The 20,612-nt window shown below is 40.0% G+C and overlaps 1 protein-coding gene across 2 annotated transcripts in view; it reads right to left on the bottom strand.

The window, feature by feature from the left end:
• LOC143766268 (uncharacterized) overlaps nt 1-20,612 on the bottom strand; it is a 211,950-nt gene that overhangs the window by 180,938 nt on the left and 10,400 nt on the right. The window contains exons 3-7 of one of the 2 annotated variants that reach the window (XM_077253809.1): nt 20,382-20,561; nt 20,176-20,299; nt 19,995-20,092; nt 19,171-19,261; nt 12,665-14,529 (exon numbers count right to left, since the gene is read on the bottom strand). In XM_077253809.1, coding sequence (XP_077109924.1) covers nt 13,373-14,529; nt 19,171-19,261; nt 19,995-20,092; nt 20,176-20,299; nt 20,382-20,561 — 1,650 coding nt within the window. In that variant the 3' untranslated portion in view covers nt 12,665-13,372. Of the gene's footprint in view, nt 1-12,664; nt 14,530-19,170; nt 19,262-19,994; nt 20,093-20,175; nt 20,300-20,381; nt 20,562-20,612 lie in introns of those variants that run through there. The other variant, XM_077253806.1, reaches the window with a different exon arrangement.

The following is a 20,612-nucleotide window of genomic DNA, read 5'->3' as shown; positions in this document are numbered from 1 at the left end:
TCTACAGGAGAACCATCTCTACATTATACTCGAAAGATGTAAATTTGAACAAACCAGGACTCAATTCCTGGGATATATCATCTCCCCAGAAGGTCTGACCATGGATACCAGTAAAATCAAATCAGTAGTTGACTGGCCTACCCCAAGAAATTTAAAAGATGTATAACGCTTTGTAGGATTTGCATATTTCTACAAAAGATTCATTAAACTTTTCAAAAATCATTTTACCAATTACTTCACCTCCAAAGAAAACCTAAGTGTGTTCCTGGTCTCCAGAGACGCAAGTGTTTTTTGACAAACTAAAGACTTTTTTATTTCTGCACTACTAGCCCATCCAAATCCTGAACTGCCATTTGTTGTCAAAGTAGATCCCTCAGACTCTGTGGTGGGAGTCGTTTTGTTACAGCAAGTTGGAGACAAAATGCAGCTTCATTCATGTGCATTCCTTTCTCATACCATGTCATCTGCAGAAAAGAACTAAAATATTGGAAATAAACTACTTTTAGCTTTTAAAGTCGCCTTCTCTGACTGGAGACATCATTTGAAAAGGGCTAATATTCCGGTGACTGGTTGAAGAAACGGCAAGGCTGATGCTCTGTCCAGGATATTTACTAAACCAGGAGCTCAGGAGAAGTCTAACACTGACTGTACCATTCTACGTCCAAAATTTATTTCTGGAATACTGGACACCAAAGAATTTTTAATGAAGATTAAAGATGGATACCAAACTGACTTTTTTTGTAACTATCTTCTAAAAATGTTGATCTTTATTTTAAGGAGGGGCTTTGGATGCAGAACCACCAAATATATGTCTCCGAATCTGCTCGACTTGAAGCTCTCAAACTTGTACATGATTCTAAACTTGGACACCCTACAGTCATGAAAAAGCAAGAACTACTGTTTTGTTCTTTTTGGCGGCCTAATTGTAGGAATGATGTGAGAAAATATGTTTTCTCCTGTTTAACATGTGCATGGAACAAGACACCACAACATTCTCCTCTAGGACTCCTTCAACCTCTTCCAGGCCTTGGGGATAAATCTCAATTTTATCGTGGACCTACCTTCCTCTAAAGAAATAACTATTATCCTTGTTGTGGTGGATTGGCTCACAAAGATGGCACATTTTATTCCAACTAAAGGGATTTCTTCCGTTGAACAAACTACAAAATTAATTAAAGATATTTAAGCTGGCCCTTCAGGCCTTGGTAGCCAATATAAGGTTAGTCTCTTCGCTGACGACCTCTTACTGACCATCACCAACCCTTACACTACCCTCCCCAATCTGTTTGCGACACTCCGTGAGTTTGAGTTGGTCTCGGGCCTTAAAATTAATATCGAAAAGTCTGAAGCTTTATTCATAAATACCCCTGTAGAGATACAGTCAAGTCTAATCACCCAATTTGGATTTACCAAAAGAGAACACTTCCTGACATATTTGGGAATAAACCTTACCACCAATAAGTCAACGCTTTATAAATGGAACTATATTCCACTAATTCAGAACCTCCGGAGAGATGTGGCCAGATGGTCTACATTGACATTGTCTTGGCTTGGAAGATTAAATGCCATTAAAATGGTGTCTCTACCCCGGTTTTTATATTTATTTCGCTCCCTTCCCATTTCAGTACCCTTAGGGATGTTCCAGGAAATACACTCTGTTATTTCAAAATTCATTTGGCAGGGGAAAAAACCTAGAATTAAGCAAAAGATGATGTTTGTGCACAGAAAAAGAGGTGGTTTGTCCTTACCTAATTTTATGGCCTATTTTAAAGCTGCTCAAATTGCTCAATTAACCAGTGTCTGCTCAACCAATAACAAACCAAGATGGGTCCATTTAGAATCTTACCTGTTAAAACCCTATTCTCTGTCAGGTTTACTATGGACCACAGAGAAACTGCCACATGACATCTCTATCAAAACACCTTTTGCTGCTCAATCACTAATTCTTTGGCGTAAAGAGAGATTCAAACTTGAGCTCCAATCTAAATCTACACCACTACAATACTTATTTAGCAATCCAATGTTCAGACCGGGTTTGGACCTCCGCCCTTATTCTTGGTGGATACTGAATGGTATAGCTACGTTGAGACATTTGTGTACCCCATTCAATACATTGTTAACTATACAAGAATTCATTCAGAAACATAATCCCCCAGTTCGAGAAGCCTTCCATTTGAACCAAATTTTTAATTTTGCCAAACAAAATGTAGCGAATAAAGCTACCCCCCCTTTATCTGGCTTCGAACAAAAGTGTCTCTCTGACCCCTTGGGTAGGGGGACAATTTCTTTACTATATTCCACAATTAACGCTACACATGACAATGAGAAATTAAAGTATATGAAACAATGGGAAAAAGACCTGGGATTTACTATGACCTTGGAAGATTGGCACAGATGTTGTGACAACATCTCCAGGGGTAGCCACCAGGTTTCGTTGGTGGAATCTTCCATCAAAGTGCTTCAGAGGACATATTTAGTACCTACTAGACTCAAGGTCATTTATCCTCATTTATCTGATATGTGTTTTAGAGGTTGTAATGTCCCGGGTGATATGAAACATATCTGGTGGAACTGTCCCCTAGTCTTGACGCTTTGGCAAGAAGTAAAAGCCATAGCAGAGAAAATGTTTAATAGAATTGTCCATCTTGACCCGATTGTTTTCTTATTGGGTTCTAAACATCCTGGTTTCTCGAAGTATTCACATAAACTGCTTAATCTACTATGCATGGCAACTAAGATACATATAGCATCCAAGTGGAAGACTTCATCGCTTTCTATATCTTCGGTCAAAGACAGAATGAATGCAATAATGCTATACGAACGTATTCAAGCGACTAGAACAGACAGTTGGAATACATTCTTTCGGACATGGTCGCCTTGGCTGGACCTGGACTCCAACGCTTGCTTGTCTCAGGCTCTAGTACTCTCTCCATAATGTCTCTTTTTTTTTTTTGTGGAACTTGGAAGATCTTCCTTTGTTCTATTTGAAACTCGCCGTTTTATCTAACCCCCTCTTCCACCCAAAATCCATCAAGATTTTAACGTACACATTCAATTTTACTTATATTTCCTTACAGTGATACATACTAATGTGTTCAAGTGGTCAATGTCTGCTGAAATTTTTCATAATGCCATAAAGTGGTTTGGCATCACCCCCAACCCTATTGTGTCTTCCACCCTGTTTTCGTCCTGTCTTTATATGTAAAAAATTGGTTTATTTCAGGATCTCATAGTTGATTGTTTTACAAATATGTAATCATCCCCTGCGTGGGTAAACTATTCCTGATCTGTTTATTGTTAAAAACATAATAAAACTCATTGAAACAAAAAAAAAAAAGATATTTAAGCTGCATGGAATTCCTGGCAATGTAATTTCTGATAGAGGTGACCAGTTTACATCAAGATTTTGGAAATGCTTTTGTACAGCTTTAGGAGTTATGTCAATTTGCCTTCCACCCACAATCCAATAGCCAGACTGAAAGAACTAACCAAACTCTCAAACAATACCTGTGCTGTTTTATTTCTTACCTACAGGATGACTAGGTGGACTATCTATCAACAGCAGAATTTGCCTATAATAACTCCAAACACAGTTCTACATCCCAAAGTCCATTTTTTGCTAACTATGGCTTGCATCAGGTATTTATTCCAAATCTTCGATTTAAGACATCGGTTCCTGCTGTTACTCACAGATTACAGAGTTGCTGAAAGCTCATAAACAACTAATTGAGATGTTACAAAAAAACAATTAAATTACAAAGAAACACCAGATAAACATTGCAAAACCCCTCCTACTCTTCAGGTCGGTGACAAGGTTTGGCTTTCTACAAAAAATCTGAAAACTAACGTACTGTCTTATAAATTGAGTAAAAAATTAATAGGACCTTTCAAATTTCTGAACAAATTAACCCAGTTGATTTTTGTTTAAAACGTTTTAAGAGCCTGAAAATTCACCCTGTTTTCCATGTGTCCTTGCTCAAACCATTCAGTGAGAACCCTTTTCCAAAAAGAACTCAGCGACCTCCTCCACGAGAAAACGTCCATAGTGAAGAAGAGTACATTGTGGATGAAAATCTGGACTCTAGAAGATTTAGAGGAAGATTACAGTATTTAGTGCAATGGAGGGGTTATGGAACAGAATAAAATTCATGAAAACCGGAGGGCCACATCCATGCACCCAGGCTTATAAGAGCCTTTCATAACAAACATCCATAGAAGCCAGCGCCTGAGATGTCTAGAGGCCATCCTGGAAGGAGGGAAGTACTGTCAGGATTAGAACCCAGCAGCTCTTGTACACCAGGCTCTTGCCTCTGAACTATTCAGCTCGCTGGCAAGTTCTTTGCTAACCCAGATACTAGTACTAGGGTTGAGCGACCTTAGCTTTTTTAGGATCGAGGTGGGTTTTGTGAAACCCGACCTTCTCGGATGTCGGATCGTATGGAATCGGCCGATTCTACTGTAAAGTCGGGTTCCGGACCCGGAACACGAAACCCAATGTATGTCAATGAAATTATTTTTTTTTCTCTCTCTCTCTCTCTCTCTCTCTCTCTCCTCCGTGCAAGGCATATGTTATTTTTTGACTCCGGAAATTACTACGTCCGAAAACGTAACATAGCACTATGATGCCGCAGGAGCCGGAACCTATGTCATCACGCTGCCCACAATTAATTGGCTCAAAAAAATGGCGGGGAAGGCGTCATTCGAAACGCGACTTTGGCGCCAAGTTCGCGTTCCACGTGGCCGACCCACACTGGGATCGGATCGGGTTTCATGAGACGCCGACTTTGCCAAAAGTCGGCGACTTATGAAAATGAACGACCCGTTTCGCTCAACCCTAACTAGTACCTGTGTTGTTCTTGATTGTCTCCATCCTGTAATCTCCTGATTGAACACCCTACTTTAACCTGGCATTGCACTTCCTTCCTTGTGAGATTATTGAGCTCCCAGCCTTTAGTCAAGCTCTCCTTTCACCTGATGCTTCATCCAAGATTATACTGCTGCTACAATGTACCGACCCCTAGCTATTCCTGAATACGCAACCTGCCGGTGTTGCTCCTATTGGTTGGAATACTGGATTGCCGATAGATGCTACCATGCAGGCTCGGCTGGCGCCATTTTGAGAAATAGTTTTTTTCTGAAGAAATTTATATCACTAAATAAAAAGAATATATGGAAATTTAAAGATCCAATTATGCTAAAGTGCACGTGGCGCTGCCAATGCCTGCATGATAAATGTAATTATTTTTAACAATTAGATATACAATATGTTAAATAGGGGGCAGGTTACTGAGGGATCAGTGAGCTGTCATAAACCATACAGATGAATATGTAAGCAGAGCACCACAAAGCTCCACCACAGGCCGCCCCGGATCATGAGAATGTCATTAACCCCTTCACCCTCGGAGCTTTTTCCGTTTTCGGTTTTTGCTCCCCTCCTTCCCAGAGCCATAACTTTTTTTATTATTCCGTCAATATTGCCATGTGAGGGCTTATTTTTTGCGGGACGAGATGTACTTTTGAACGATACCATTGGTTTTACCATGCCATGTAACAGAAAACAGAAAACGGGAAAAAAATTCCAAGTGTGATGAAATTGCAAAAAAAGTGCAATCTCACACTGGTTTTTTGTTTGGCTTTTTTGCTAGGTTCACCAAATGCTAAAACTAACCTGCCATTATGATTCTCCAGGTCATTACGAGTTCATAGACACCTAACATGTGTAGGTTATTTTTTATCTAAGTGGTGAAAAAAATTCCAAACTTTGCTAAAAAGAAAAAACAAATTGCGCGATTTTCCGACACCCGTAGCGTCTCCAATTTTCGTGATCTGGGGTCGGGTGAGGGCTTATTTTTTGCGTGCCAAGCTGGCATTTTTATTGATACCATTTTGATGCAGATACGTTTTTTTGATCGCCCGTTATTACATTTTAACCCCTTCATGCCCCACCCTATTTTGACCTTAAAGTCCTGGCCGTTTTTTTTGCAATTCTGACCAGTGTCCCTTTATGAGGTAATAACTCTGGAACGCTTCAACGGATCCTAGCGGTTCTGAGAATGTTTTTTCGTGACATATTGGGCTTCATGTTAGTGGTAAATTTAGGTCGATAATTTCTGCGTTTATTTGTGAAAAAAACTGAAATTTGGCGAAAATTTTGCAATTTTGAATTTTTATTCTGTTAAACCAGAGAGTTATGTACCACAAAATAGTTAATAAATAACATTTTCCACATGTCTACTTTACATCAGCACAATTTTGGAAACAAAATTTTTTTTGGCTAGGAAGTTATAAGGGTTAAAATTTGACCAGTGATTTCTCATTTTTACAACAAAATTTACAAAACCATTTTTTTTAGGGACCACCTCACATTTGAAGTCAGTTTGAGGGTTCTATATGGCTGAAAATACCCAAAAGTGACACCATTCTAAAAACTGCACCCCTCAAGGTGCTCAAAACCACATTCAAGAAGTTTATTAACCCTTCAGGTGTTTCACAGCAGCAGAAGCAACATGGAAGGAAAAAGTGAACATTTAACTTTTTAGTCACAAAAATGATCTTTTAGCAACAATTTTTTTATTTTCCCAAGGGTAAAAGGAGAAACTGGACCACAAAAGTTGTTGTCCAATTTGTTCTGAGTATGCTGATACCTCATATGTGGGGGTCAATCCGTAATGTTTCAGTCTATTCGACCTTCATCAGACTAAGATACAAAAAGGAAAAAATAATGAATAAATAATAAATCCCAAATTCATGTTGTATATACATCAAATACAATCAATACCACATGATACATACATAGTAATTAAGAATCATGTTCATAATTGTACAACTGTTATTTCTATATAAGGCTCAATTGTTCATCAAGATTTCACGGATAATTATATTTGTCTCAAGCCCAGCAAAACACCGCATTTTAACAATAAATAAACGAAAAAATCCGAGATTAATTTATTTCTATAACCCAATTCCAGCAGTCTATGATAAACAGCATAGGTATAGTTAATAATGGAGTAACTCCTATCAAGAGGTGCTGCGCATATTGCACAATACATATATCGCACATCCTACCTAATTTCCATAATCCTATGTTGTCCTATGATATCCCATATAATGAAAAAATAAAATTAAAAACCAGAAAATAAGGCGCTTACCAATAGATGCAGTGACAGAAAAAGCCGACCTATAAGGAATTTGTGACTCCTTCCGGAGTTCTACAGAGAGAAGTAAAAGAAAAACTCAGTAAAAAGAACCGAAAACAAAAAGAAAACGGGTAAAGTACATATTCCAGTAAGTGTCTAAAAGTGCTGGTGGACAAGGGGAGCTTACCGCATAAGTGTCAGGTGGTTCAAATGTTGCTAACCGCAAGAAGCGGTGAATATTCGATTCACTGTGGATTGGGACTTCCCTTCTTCACTGGGAGATTCACCGCTCACTTCTGCTTACATCTGCGTCCCATAATAGCGTTCTATAGAGGAGTTCTGACCTCCAGACACTGCGGTGACATACTTCCGGTAGCGCCAATTTCTTTGTTGCGTTCCACCAAGCGTTTCAGTCGCTTACGCTGACGTCACTTCCGGGTTAAGGGCTATTTAACACAGACGCGGTGTCAGTATGGCATGCAGACATACTACACGCCGCTTCTTGCGGTTAGCAACATTTGAACCACCTGACACTTATGCGGTAAGCTCCCACTGTCCACCAGCACTTTTAGACACTTACTGGAATATGTACTTTACCCGTTTTCTTTCTCTTTTTCTTTTTTTTCGGTTCTTTTTACTGAGTTGTTGTTTTACTTCTCTCAGTAGAACTCCGGAAGGAGTCACAAATTCCTTATAGGTCGGCTTTTTCTGTCACTGCATCTATTGGTAAGCGCCTTATTTTCTGGTTTTTAATTTTATTTTTTCATTATATGGGATATCATAGGACAACATAGGATTATGGAAATTAGGTAGGATGTGCGATATGTGATATGTATTGTGCAATATGCGCAGCACCTCTTGATAGGAGTTACTCCATTATTAACTATACCTATGCTGTTTATCATAGACTGCTGGGATTGGGTTATAGAAATAAATTAATCTCGGATTTTTTCGTTTATTTATTGTTAAAATGCGGTATTTTGCTGGGCTTGAGACAAATATAATTATCCGTGAAATCTTGATGAACAATTGAGCCTTATATAGAAATAACAGTTGTACAATTATGAACATGATTCTTAATTACTATGTATGTATCATGTGGTATTGATTGTATTTGATGTATATACAACATGAATTTAGGATTTATTATTTATTCATTATTTTTTCCTTTTTGTATCTTAGTCTGATAAAGGTCGAATAGACCGAAACGTTACGGATTGACTAAATAAATATTAAAATTGCATGAACCTTTGAGTGCCGGATTTTTTCTAGTATAACAGAAAAGTAGTGGAATCTGGGTGAAAAAAACTAGTAAAAAGATTGAATTGATTCTTGTTTAAATAGCCAAGAAAAAGAGATATGTCACAAACTCGATCAGAAACAAGAAGCAAATAATCTATGTATCTTGCATACCATTTCATAGATTTTAACCCCTTAACCCCCAAGGGTGGTTTGCACTAACCCCCAAGGGTGGTTTGCACGTTAATGACCGGGCCAATTTTTACAATTCTGACCATTGTCCCTTTATGAGGTTATAACTCTGGAACGCTTCAACGGATCCTGATGATTCTGACGCGGTTTTCTCGTGACATATTGTACTTCATAATAGTGGTAAAATTTCTTTGATATTACATGCGTTTATTTGTGAAAAAAATGGAAATTTGGTGAAAATTTTGAAAATTTCACAATTTTCCAACTTTGAATTTTTATGCCCTTAAATCACAGAAATATGTCACACAAAATACTTGATAAGTAACATTACTCACATGTCTACTTTATATCAGCACAATTTTGGAACCAACATTTTTCTTTGTTAGGGAGTTATAAGGGTTAAAAGTTGACCAGCAATTTCTCATTTTCACAACACCATTTTTTTTTTAGGGACCACATCACATTTGAAGTCACTTTGAGGGGTCTATATGATAGAAAATAACCAAGGGTGACACCATTCTAAAACCTGCACCCCTCAAGGTGCTCAAAATCACATTCAAGAAGTTTATTAACCCTTCAGGTGTTTCACAGGAATTTTTGGAATGTTTAAAAAAAAAATGAACATTTAACTTTTTTCACAAAAAATGTATTTCAGCTCCAATTTGCTTTATTTCACCAAGGGTAACAGAAGAAATTGGACACCAAAAGTTGTTGTACAATTTGTCCTGAGTACGCCGATACCCCATATGTGGGGGTAAACCACTGTTTGGGCGCATGGCACAGCTCAGAAGGGAAGGAGCGCCGTTTGACTGGAATTGAGATGGGACGCCATGTCGCGTTTGGAGAGCCCCTGATGTGCCTAAACATTGAAACCCCCACAAGTGACACCATTTTGAAAAGTAGACCCCCTAAGGAACTTATATAGATGTGTGGTGAGCACTTTGACCCACCAAGTGCTTCACAGAAGTTTATAATGTAGAGCCGTAAAAATAAAAAATCATATTTTTTCACAAAAATGATCTTTTCGCCCCCAATTTTTGGAATGTTTTAAAAAATAATGACCCCAAAAGTTGTTGTAAAATTTGTCCTGAGTATGCGGATACCCCTTATGTGTGGGGTAAACCACTGCAGAGCTCGGAAGGGAAGGAGCGCCGTTTGACTTTTCAATGCAAAATTGACTGGAATTGAGATAGGACACCATGTCGCGTTTGGAGAGCCCTTGATGTGTCTAAACATTGAAACCCCCCACAAGTGACACCATTTTGGAAAGTAGACCCCCTAAGGAACTTATCTAGATGTGTTGTGAAAACTTTGAACCTCCAAGTGTTTCACTACAGTTTATAACGCAGAGCCGTGAAAATAAAAAAAAATTTTCCACAAAAATTATTTTTTAGCCCCAGTTTTGTATTTTCCCAAGGGTAACAGGAGAAATTGGACCCCAAAAGTTGTTGTCCAATTTGTTCTGAGTACGCTGATACCCCATATGTGGGGGGAACCAACGTTTGGGCGCATGGCAGAGCTCGGAAGGGAAGGAGCGCCGTTTCAAATGCAGACTTAGATGGATTGGTCTGCAGGCATCACGTTGCATTTGCAGAGCCCCTGATGTACCTAAATAGTAGAAACCCCCCACAAGTGACCCCATATTGCAAACTAGACACCACAAGAAACTTATCTAGATGTGTTGTGAGAACTTTGAACCCCCAAGTGTTTCACTACAGTTTACAACACAGAACAGTGAAAATAAAAAATCTTTTTTTTTCCACAAAAATTATTTTTTAGCCCCTGGTTTTGTATTTTCCCAAGGGTAACAGGACAAATTGGACAACATTTTGGATCCAATTTCTCCTGAGTACGTTTATACCCCATATGTTGGGGTAAACCCCTGTTTGGGCGCATGGGAGAGCTCGGAAGGGAAGGAGCACTGTTTTACTTTTTCAACTCAGAATTGGCTGGAGCTGAGATCGGAAGCCATGTCATGTTTGGAGAGCCCCTGATGTGCCTAAACAGTGGAAACCCCCCAATTCTAACTGAAACCCTAACCCAAATACACCCCTAACCCTATTCCCAACCATAACCCTAACCACACCCCTAACCCTAATCCCAACCGTAAATGTAATCCAAACCCTAACTTTAGCCCCAACCCTAACTTTAGCCCCAACCCTAACCTTAACTTTAGCCCCAACCCTAACCCTAACTTTAGCCCCAACCCTAACCTTAATGGGAAAATGGAAATAAATACATTTTTTTAAATTTTATTATTTTTCCTTAACTAAGGGGGTGATGAGGGGGGGTTTGATTTAATTTTATAGCGGGTTTTTTAGTGGATTTTTATGATTGGCAGCCGTCACACATTAGAAGATGCTTTTTATTGCAAAAAATTGTTTTTGCGTCTCCACATTTAGAGCTATAATTTTTCCATATTTTGGTCCACAGGGTTATGTAAGGTCTTGTTTTTTGCGGAACGAGTTGACATTTTTATTTGTATCATTTTCGGGTACGTGACATTTTTTGATCGCTTTTTATTCCGATTTTTGTGAGGTAGAATGAACAAAAACCAGCTATTCATGAATTTCTTTTGGGGGGGCACTTATACCGTTCCACGTTTGGTAAAATTGATAAAGTAGTGTTATTCTTCGGGTCAGAACGATTACAGCGATACCTCATTTATATCTTTTTTATGTTTTGGCGCTTTTATACGATAAAAACTATTTTATATAAAAAATTATTTTTCACATCGAGTTGCTCCGAGGGTCTCAGGGAAGCATGCAGGGAGCCTCTTCCCTGCACGATGCTTCCCTGTGCCGCCGCAACGCTGTGATCATGTTTGATCGCAGTGTTCCAGGGGTTAATGTGCCAGGAGCGGTCCGTGACTGATTGCGCTGGGCGTACTATCCCGTCACTGCGAAAGGTCAGAGAGGTCCGGCGCCTGCGCACTGCAGTACTTTGCTCTGCCTCAACAGGGCAGACAATGTACGCCTGTGCCAGAGCCGCATCGTGAAGACAAGAAGAGGACGTCATCGTAAGAACATGGGAGGCCCCGGACCGCGACGACCATCGGACCGGACCGCAGTGGGACCGCCCCTGCGTGAGTGTGATATAACCTCTTTTTCTCATCTTTCAGGATACATCGGGGCTTATCTACAGCATTACAGAATGCTGTAGATAAGCCCCTGATGCTGGTGGGCTTAGCTCACCTTCGATTTTGGGGGTGACAGGTTCCCTTTAATGTTATAAATATGGTATTACTCCCACCATGCCATGACTAAATTAGCAACTAATGGGGAAATTTTACACTTATGGAAACTCAACTATTTTGATGAAATTTTTTTTTAACATAAAATAGTTGTGTGTTTACAGAAATGATAATATTGATTTAATGAAATTCTGGAGGTGCATAGTGTAGGAATTATATTTGGATAAGTGTTGACTAACAGTGTGGAAAGCTATGTGATGTGGTATGCTGGTATAAAGCTCACAAGTGAGCCATGACCAGCTGGCATCTCAGCATGTGTCCTGAAACATTTCCAATCCATCCTTTGAATCATGTAATAAGCCTTGAATGCACTGAACCAGAGGCTATAGAGCAAAATCCAGCCACTGACCTAAATGCTCTCCGGGAGCCAATGCCAGACACTATGGGACACACTGGTGGGGGAAATATTGTTTTGTGTGTTTTGGGAAGAGAGTGCATTATAGGAATTGTATTTTTCCAAAATGAGATAGTCCAAACCTTCATGAACAATGCCCTGACATAGTGACTGCAAAGATTTGGTGGAACCATTGGATAAGAGAGTGTAAGCGTTAATATCAGACATTTGTTCAATGGTGATGACATAGTTTCCTTCATTCATCACTACCGCTGAGTGCCCCTTATCAGAAGTTTTAATAACACCCGAAAAAGTGTTTGCTGTGTTTTCTACCGCCTCTTCTGCTTAATTTTTTGAATATTTATTTATATATATATATATATATATATATATATATATATATATATATATATATATATATATATATATAATATGAGAAGATAAATTTAAATATAAAGCTAAGTTTAACTGCTACCAGCTCTTCCTTAACTATACAGATTCTAGGGCGATATCTTGACATATTAACATATAAACAATAACAAATATAGGCACAGGTGGGTATTAGTATTAAGGGTAGGTGTTTATTAATCTTAGGTTACAAGTTCTAAAGAAGTGTTCAGAAGCCTCACTCTTCTATGTGGGCTGGTTTCAGGTGCAGGGTAAATGCTGTTGTACTTGATTAGGTCCGTTGAAGAGGGAACCATCCAATCCCCAGATGGTCTCATCTGATTAATAAGACACCATAAATGATACATTTTCTATGCTTGGTATTGGACGTTTGCCTCAGCAACTGTCCCGATCATGTATACCAGAGAAGTGCTGGTCATCTTTTGTTCACATAACGGTTAGTCTAAATAAATGGTGAAATATTTAGGATTGTTATATGCATTCTACTTGCTGATGGTTATTGGTCACTACATACCATACATTTTCTTATCATTATCATTTAGTGTTCTAAATTGCTTTACCTTTCAGACTTGTGGCTTATCTTTTACTGTAAATTTTCTTGTACATTTCATCAATAAAATAATTTAATAAAATGTGAAATAACTAGTTCCCTGTTTAATTTCTCTGATGTTTAAGAAAATATAATTTCTTCTTTAAACATTTTCCTATTCTCAATATGAAAATGGCTGCTCCTCTGCGTGTATTCTTTGATTCATAAAAAGAGCGGATTTACAGGAACAATAATTCCCAGATTCTGAACATGAAAGTGGATTATACTGTGTGAATTCTCAGATGTGCAGCAAGATTTGATTTTGTGCCAAAACATTTTCCACATTCTGAACATGCAAATGGCTTCACCCGTGTGTGAATTCTCAGATGTCTAACGAGATCTCCCTTTTGAGTAAAACATTTCCCACATTCATGACATGAAAATGGCTTCTCCCCTGTATGAATTCTCTTGTGGGCAACAAGATTTTTTTTGTAGGCAAAACATTTCCCACACTCTGGACATGAAAATGGCGTTTCCCCGGCGTGATCTCTGTTGTGTTTAAGAAAATCTCTTTTGGAAGTGAAACATTTCTCACATTCGTGACATGAAAATGACTTCTCTGTGTGACTTCTCTGATGTGCAGTAAGATTTACTTTATGGGTAAAGCATTTCCCACAGTCCGAACAAGAAAATGGCTTCTCCCCGGTATGAACTTTCTTATGTGAAGCAAGATTTGTTTTATTTGTAAAATATTTCCCACATTCTGGACATGAAAATGGCTTCTCCCCTGTGTGAATTCTCTGGTGTACCCTAAGATTTTCTTTCTTGGCAAAGCATTTCCCACATTCAATACATGTAAATGGCTTTTCCCTTGTGTGAATTCTCTGATGTACAGTAAGATTTACTTTACTGGTAAAGCATTTCCCACATTCTGAACATGAAAATGGCTTCTCCCCTGTGTGAGTTCTTATATGTGTAAGGAGATGTCCTTTGCAAGTAAAACATTTCCCACATTCTGGACATGGAAATGGCTTCTCCCCTGTGTGAATTTTGTTATGTACAACAAGATTTGTTTTATATGTAAAATATTTCCCACATTCAGAACATGAAAACGGCTTCTCCCCCGTGTGAGTTCTTTTATGTCTAACAAGATCTCCTTTTTGAGTAAAACATTTCTCACATTCTGAACATGAAAATGGCTTCTCTCCTGTATGAGCGTTTTCATGCTCAGCATCACTTTTGTTATTTTCATTTTGCTTAACAGTCTGTATTGAATTTGAAGATGTAACCTGTTGATAAGGAATAGATAGATTTTTGCTGTGAAGGGCTGGTGGTTTATCTGGAATACTGTGATTCTCTTCATATATATATGGTGTGATACCATAATCAGCTGCTTCAAAATTAGTAAATGTCGGATGTCCCTCTGACGCACAGTAATCTGCCAAGATAAAAAATATATACAGTATATTTTTCATAAATACTGCCTTTTTCAAATTGTATTAAAAATGAATTACTAGGTAACTTCAATGTAAGAACTAATAGGTTATGATATTAAGACAAAAGGTTGTGCTCTTTGAATTTTTACTTTCTCTACTAACACTATCTGTCATAGATGAAATGGTAAAAGGAGACCAAAACCCATATTGAGCATTGAAGTATGGCTTAATTATAACTTGGAAATGGAAAAAGAACTTTCACTTCATTCCAATCCCTATTTAACTATGATCCCCTGCTGTAGACAGGAATTGAAGTGGGTTATCTGATGCAGAGCAGAGAAGTCTTTACCAGAGGTTGGCAGGCCACAAAACTAACACTTCCGGAGGTAACTGTTCTGGTTTTCAAAGGTATTACAGCAGACTTTGTGGAGCCGGATTAATATTGGACAGATGAGTAACGACATATAGACAATGTTTCCCATCTATGGAAAGCTTAAATTATGATAGGAAAACCTGCCTCAATCTGAGGTCACCCTGGGAAGGTATGTGGGCATGACTATTAAAAGCAGATTTTGGATTTTTGTCATGGTCAAACCTGGATTAAACAGTTCGCTGTAGTTCTGTACCATTTTTCAAAAAATGCTAAGATCTGCACCATTTCCGTGACTCAAGTTTATATCTTTTATTTTGTTATCCCTTTTTATTTTATGTAATGATGTATACTGTATTGTTTTGTTCCCTTTTGCAATATCTGTTGTATATTTTTTTATACACACTGCCTACTTTTTGGACTAAATATATAAAATTGAATATCTCTGTTCCTCTTGCTATAAACCGCACCCCTGAAGCCATATACTATCTATAACGGGTGTCCAATCAGCCTGTACAAATGATTGGTGGTGGCAGCTATTTTTGGGGGGTTATTGTGGAATTTGGCAATATATATATTCCACACGTTGGAAATGGATGTGTATACTATACGTTCACTGTGAGTTTCCCAATAATTAGCCTAGTAGACAAAGCAGTCGTGGCCTCATCCATCTAATGTTAGTCAATTATGTAATTGTCCTGACAATTGGAAGCAGTGGAGTGCTGTCTGTTACAAATTGGTGGCAGCAGTGGGATATCTGTGAGATTCCCCCAGCTGCTGTGACGATTGGTGGCAGCCATGGGATATCGGCATGATTACTCAGCTGGTTTCCAGACACTAGTTTTTTTTATAGCTTTATATTAGTTTTCACTGTGCCAGTAATTACATTTTTCGAATGAAATGTTCAATGGAGAATCATAAATACACCTGTAAGTCCGAGCTATTAAGTGGTGTCTGTCTCATACACTCCCCGACACCTACAGAAACTATAGCATAGAACAGGGACGGACACACTGCCGGTTCAACCAGTGCAACTGCAATGGGGCTCAGAGCGGGAGGGGGCCCACGACGGACATGCAAAGCAATGAGGTGAATGACAGCCGGCGGCAGCATTACTGCTAACAGGAGAAGCAGGGGGGAACGCTCTGCTGCAAAGCTCGTGATATGACGGTCAAATAGGCACCCTTCCTGACCTCACCTGTTAGCATACATTATGCTGCTGTCCGGCTGTCACTGGTGTGGCGCAGTGATGAGCGGCAGACGCAGGAAGAGAGGAGTGACGGAGGAGGGGGAGGGACTATCAGTAAGTCATTGAAGCTGCGGCTCTGCTTGTGACTCTCTGCTGCTGCTGTGCGCATGCGCACTCTTCCCAAAGTCTCACAGTGATCCGCGGGACTGGGATACACATGAAAATAGGGTGATGGTGAGGAGGAAACACTAGTCTAGGTAGGAGAAGGGTCAGCCCACCGGGAATAAAATCTGCAGGGCTGAGAGCTGTCAGTCTAGACAGGCTCCATGTCTCCCCTGCTTATTTCCTGTGCTCCTCTGGGACGGACCAGCTCCCTGCAGTGCACTCACTGTGGGTACATATTCCATGTGATTTATATTGTTGATCTGTCCAGTGTGTGTGTGTGTGTGTGTGTGTGTGTGTGTGTGTGTGTGTGTGTGTGTGTGTGTGTGTGTGTGTGTGTGTGTGTATACTGCTGTGTATATAGGGCTAGTGTGTGTACTGCTGTGTATATAGGGCTAGTGTGTCTATACTGCTGTGTATATAGGGCTAGTGTGTCTATACTGCTGTGTATGTAGGGCTAGTGTGTGTGTATACTGCTGTATATAGGACTAGGGTGTGTGTGTACTGCTGTGTATATAGTTCTAGTGTGTGTACTGCTGTGTATATAGGGCTAGTGTGTCTATACTGCTGTGTATATAGGGCTAGTGTGTGTGTATACTGCTGTATATAGGACTAGGGTGTGTGTGTACTGCTGTGTATATAGGGCTAGTGTGTGTACTGCTGTGTATATAGGGCTAGTGTGTCTATACTGCTGTGTATATAGGGCTAGTGTGTCTATACTGCTGTGTATATAAGGCTAGTGTGTGTGTATACTGCTGTGTATATATTAGGCTAGTGTGTGTGTGTGTGTGTACTGCTGTGTGTATATAAAGTTAGTGTGTGTGTGTGTATACTGCTGTGTGTATGTAAGGCTAGTGTGTGTGTGTGTGTGTGTGTGTGTGTGTGTGTGTGTGTGTGTGTGTGTGTGTGTGTGTGTGTATATATAGGGCTAGTGTGTGTGTATTTTCTGCTGTGTATACACATATGTTATTATAGGTATTTTATACACATTGTACATGCATGAGGGGACCCCCAATGCATTTCCATACACAGGGGCCTATTGCTGCTTGTGTCCGCCCCTGGCATAGAACAAAACAAAGGGGAGGAGCAATATGGTCATGTACAAAGAAGCAATGACTGGACTGGTAATGTGGGAGTTAATCCCCTCTGCCTCACTTTGAAGCTGGCTGAGCTATTTAAGTCCTCTGCAGCCTGTGGGCCAGTGTCTGCTATAGTTCATGCTGCACGGCTTGAGCACCTGACCTGTTCACTTGTACTAGTGTTCCTTTTTGCCTCTGACTGCCTATACCTGTTTATGACTTGTTCTGACTTCTGGCTTGTATCCCGACTTCGTCTTACGTCTCACGTTTTGGTTACCACGTTCCCGGTAGGCTTTGACTTCTTGTTTGTCCCCGACCATTCTTCTGACTCCCCCTGTGTACTGCGCTTATCTCTGTGTATGACCCTGGCTTGTCTGACTTCTCTTTCATTACCTGTGACACCTGTGTTGTTGTTCAGTATTGCTGCGCTGTGTGTACAACCTCTTTTTCTTAACCAGCACCCCCTTGTGGAGGTTGTACTATACTGCACTGCAGCCGCACATTACATTTTCATAGTTCTTCTACACAAACACAACATAATACATGTAGAACCCACAACGTGCCCTGATCACCTAGTTATAAACCAAAGTACACACAATTCACTTTTCTAATGAAGCCCGTAATATTCCTTCTCTATTTCTTCCCTACAAAATAACCTCAAGTGTAACAAAAGTTGTCGGGTAAATTACGACACCCCTTTGAAGCTATTTTGATCATGTTGTTAGAAACAGAAGCTTAATCCAAAACAACCACCAAATACTGAAAGGAATCATGGTAATCACACTACCACACTGTTATAAACTCTGTCTAAAAAAAAAAGCTGCCTTTGCTCCCCATAACAACCAATTACAGAGCAAGTTTCAGTTCTTATACTGCTGAGGTAAAATGAAAGCTGTGCTTTGAATAGCTGCTATGAACACCGCCACACTGTTATGAACAAAGACAAAAAAATCTGTCTTTCCTGCTCATAACCAGAGCAGCTTTAATTTCTTATATTGCTTAGGTAAAAAGATATGCTATGATTTGATGTTATAGACACCACTCCACACCAGCATTCTTTGTAAGCTAGGTTAAGATAACCTTCTCTGCCCACAGGATCCAATCGGAGCACAGCATCTATTAATTGCTAACCAATCTAATGACATCAAAATCATCCACCAAAAGTTTCACACAGGGGTCAAAGTTTAGTGCAAGAAAAAGCCTATGGAGTGTTTGTGAAAAAACCACAAGATGGAATTTTTTCTTTCTATACTTATACTGAGTTACTTATACTCTCCTTCAGACCCTGGGAACCATCCAGGATAGCTTCCGATATTTGTGTCCCATTGACTTGTATTGGTATCGGTGATATCCGATATTTTTGGGATATCGGCCGATCCAATCTGATACCGATACTTTTGAATATCGGAAGGTATCGCTCAACACTAGTAACTAAAGAAGAGACTGTGACACTTTTAATCTCAACCGAACATTGGCTGGCACTGTACTGAAGTACATTGCGGTCAGGGATAGTCATCTCGATACGACTACAAAGAGTGCCAAGCAGGGGCGGACATATCATTGGTGCAACCTGTGCAGTCGCAATATTGCCTTGCGCAGGCGTGTACACCGGAGGACAGAGAATGAACTTCAATCCAATATTGCGGCCAGCATGCAGCCAGCAGGTAAGGAAAGGGTGAATCAAACACCCGAAAACCCCGCCCATATGACCCAAAACTGGTCCCGCGAAATTCAGGTGACAGGTTCCCTTTAACAGCCTGAAGAGAATTGCATAGCTTGTGAGGTAGGTGCACAAGTCAAAATACGGATTCAATGGAAAGTAAATATAGAGGACACTGCTCACCTGGGCTGTTATCGGCAGGAATCGCCTCTTTACACCACTCATCACCCCTCACATATGTCTCTGTAGTATTAAAATGGGTCAGATCTTCACCCTGAAACAAATATTGTAAAAGTCACAGACAAATGGAGAAGTCACATCTATGATCAGCTCTAATCCAGTCATCTCCACTGCTCTCATTACACAAGCATAAATCATATACCGTTTTATGATTATAAGATGTACCTCAAATTTTGGGGAAAAAAATAGAAAAAAAAATTTTTAATGTTAAAATGGGGGGTCTGTCCATCTTATTGTTCGAATTTAGCTTACTGGAGGGCGGTGGAGCTGGGTCACAAGAGGAAGGGTCCCTGCTGCTGCTCCAGTAAGCCGGCGGAGACGGCAGGAGTGGGGTGATGCTGTGGGCCATGGGCTGGGAGGAGGGGGTGCCCAAGACTGTGGGACCTGGGCTTCAAGAAAATGTTGGTGATGAGGCAAGGGCGGAGTCCATTTATTTCCCAGCAGTAGGGTTAATGAAAATGGCAGTTGGGAGGCGGTGCATCCTCAGATTTAGATCTCGGCTCAATGATGAACTCCACTCATGCAGCTGGCTTCCTGCAACCACAACCCTATCTCTAGTGACCCTTCTCCGCAGCTACCTCCCAGGTAAGCTACATACAGACTATGAGATGCTCCCCCATTTTTCTCGCAAATTTTTTTTGGAAAAAAGTGCATCTTATAGTCCTAAAATACGGTAATTATGGTGGATAAAACAAGACCAAACAGAAGAAGTTCACAGCCGTCTACACATCATAGAGGAGATCTCATGACACCTTCTCTCCATCTACCTGATGATCCTGAGGAACATCTGGATTTTCTTGTTTACAGTCCTGTAGAAGAAGAGGAAGGGGACATCTCTCTGGTGTTGTCCTCTTACTGGATAGAACTGGAGGAAACACATACAGGGACTGAATTCACTCTTTACATACAGATAATTATAGGCCATGTGTATTTAGTCCTGTCTATTACCTGGAGATGTGAGGGGCTGGGGAACCTCAATCATGACTTCCTTGTACAGATTTCTGTGTCTTTCTAAATACTCCCACTCCTCCATGGAGAAATAGACAGTGACATCCTGGTACCTTACAGGAATCTGACACATACAATGATACCGTCACCCACCGATCCCTTCATAGCATTACTGTATAACGTCCCAGCATTCCCAGCAGTGTCACCTCTCCAGTCAGCAGCTCAATCATCTTGTAGACAAGTTCTAGGATCTTCAGGTCATTGATGTCCTCATGCATCAGGGGGTGAGGTGGAGTCCCTATAACTGGGCTCAGGGGTCTTCCCCTTCCCTCAGACACAGGGGCCTGACAGCGCTCACTAGAGGTCTTCTTCACTACTGTGCAATCCTGGTTATGGAGAGACACATTAATAAATCTCACTACAGACATTTCCAGAGT

The sequence above is a fragment of the Ranitomeya variabilis genome, chromosome 4 (genome assembly GCF_051348905.1).
Source record: "Ranitomeya variabilis isolate aRanVar5 chromosome 4, aRanVar5.hap1, whole genome shotgun sequence".
Taxonomy (NCBI): domain Eukaryota; kingdom Metazoa; phylum Chordata; class Amphibia; order Anura; family Dendrobatidae; genus Ranitomeya; species Ranitomeya variabilis.
The sequence above is the reverse complement of the archived record's forward strand: the minus strand, read 5'-3'. Positions and strand labels throughout refer to the sequence as shown.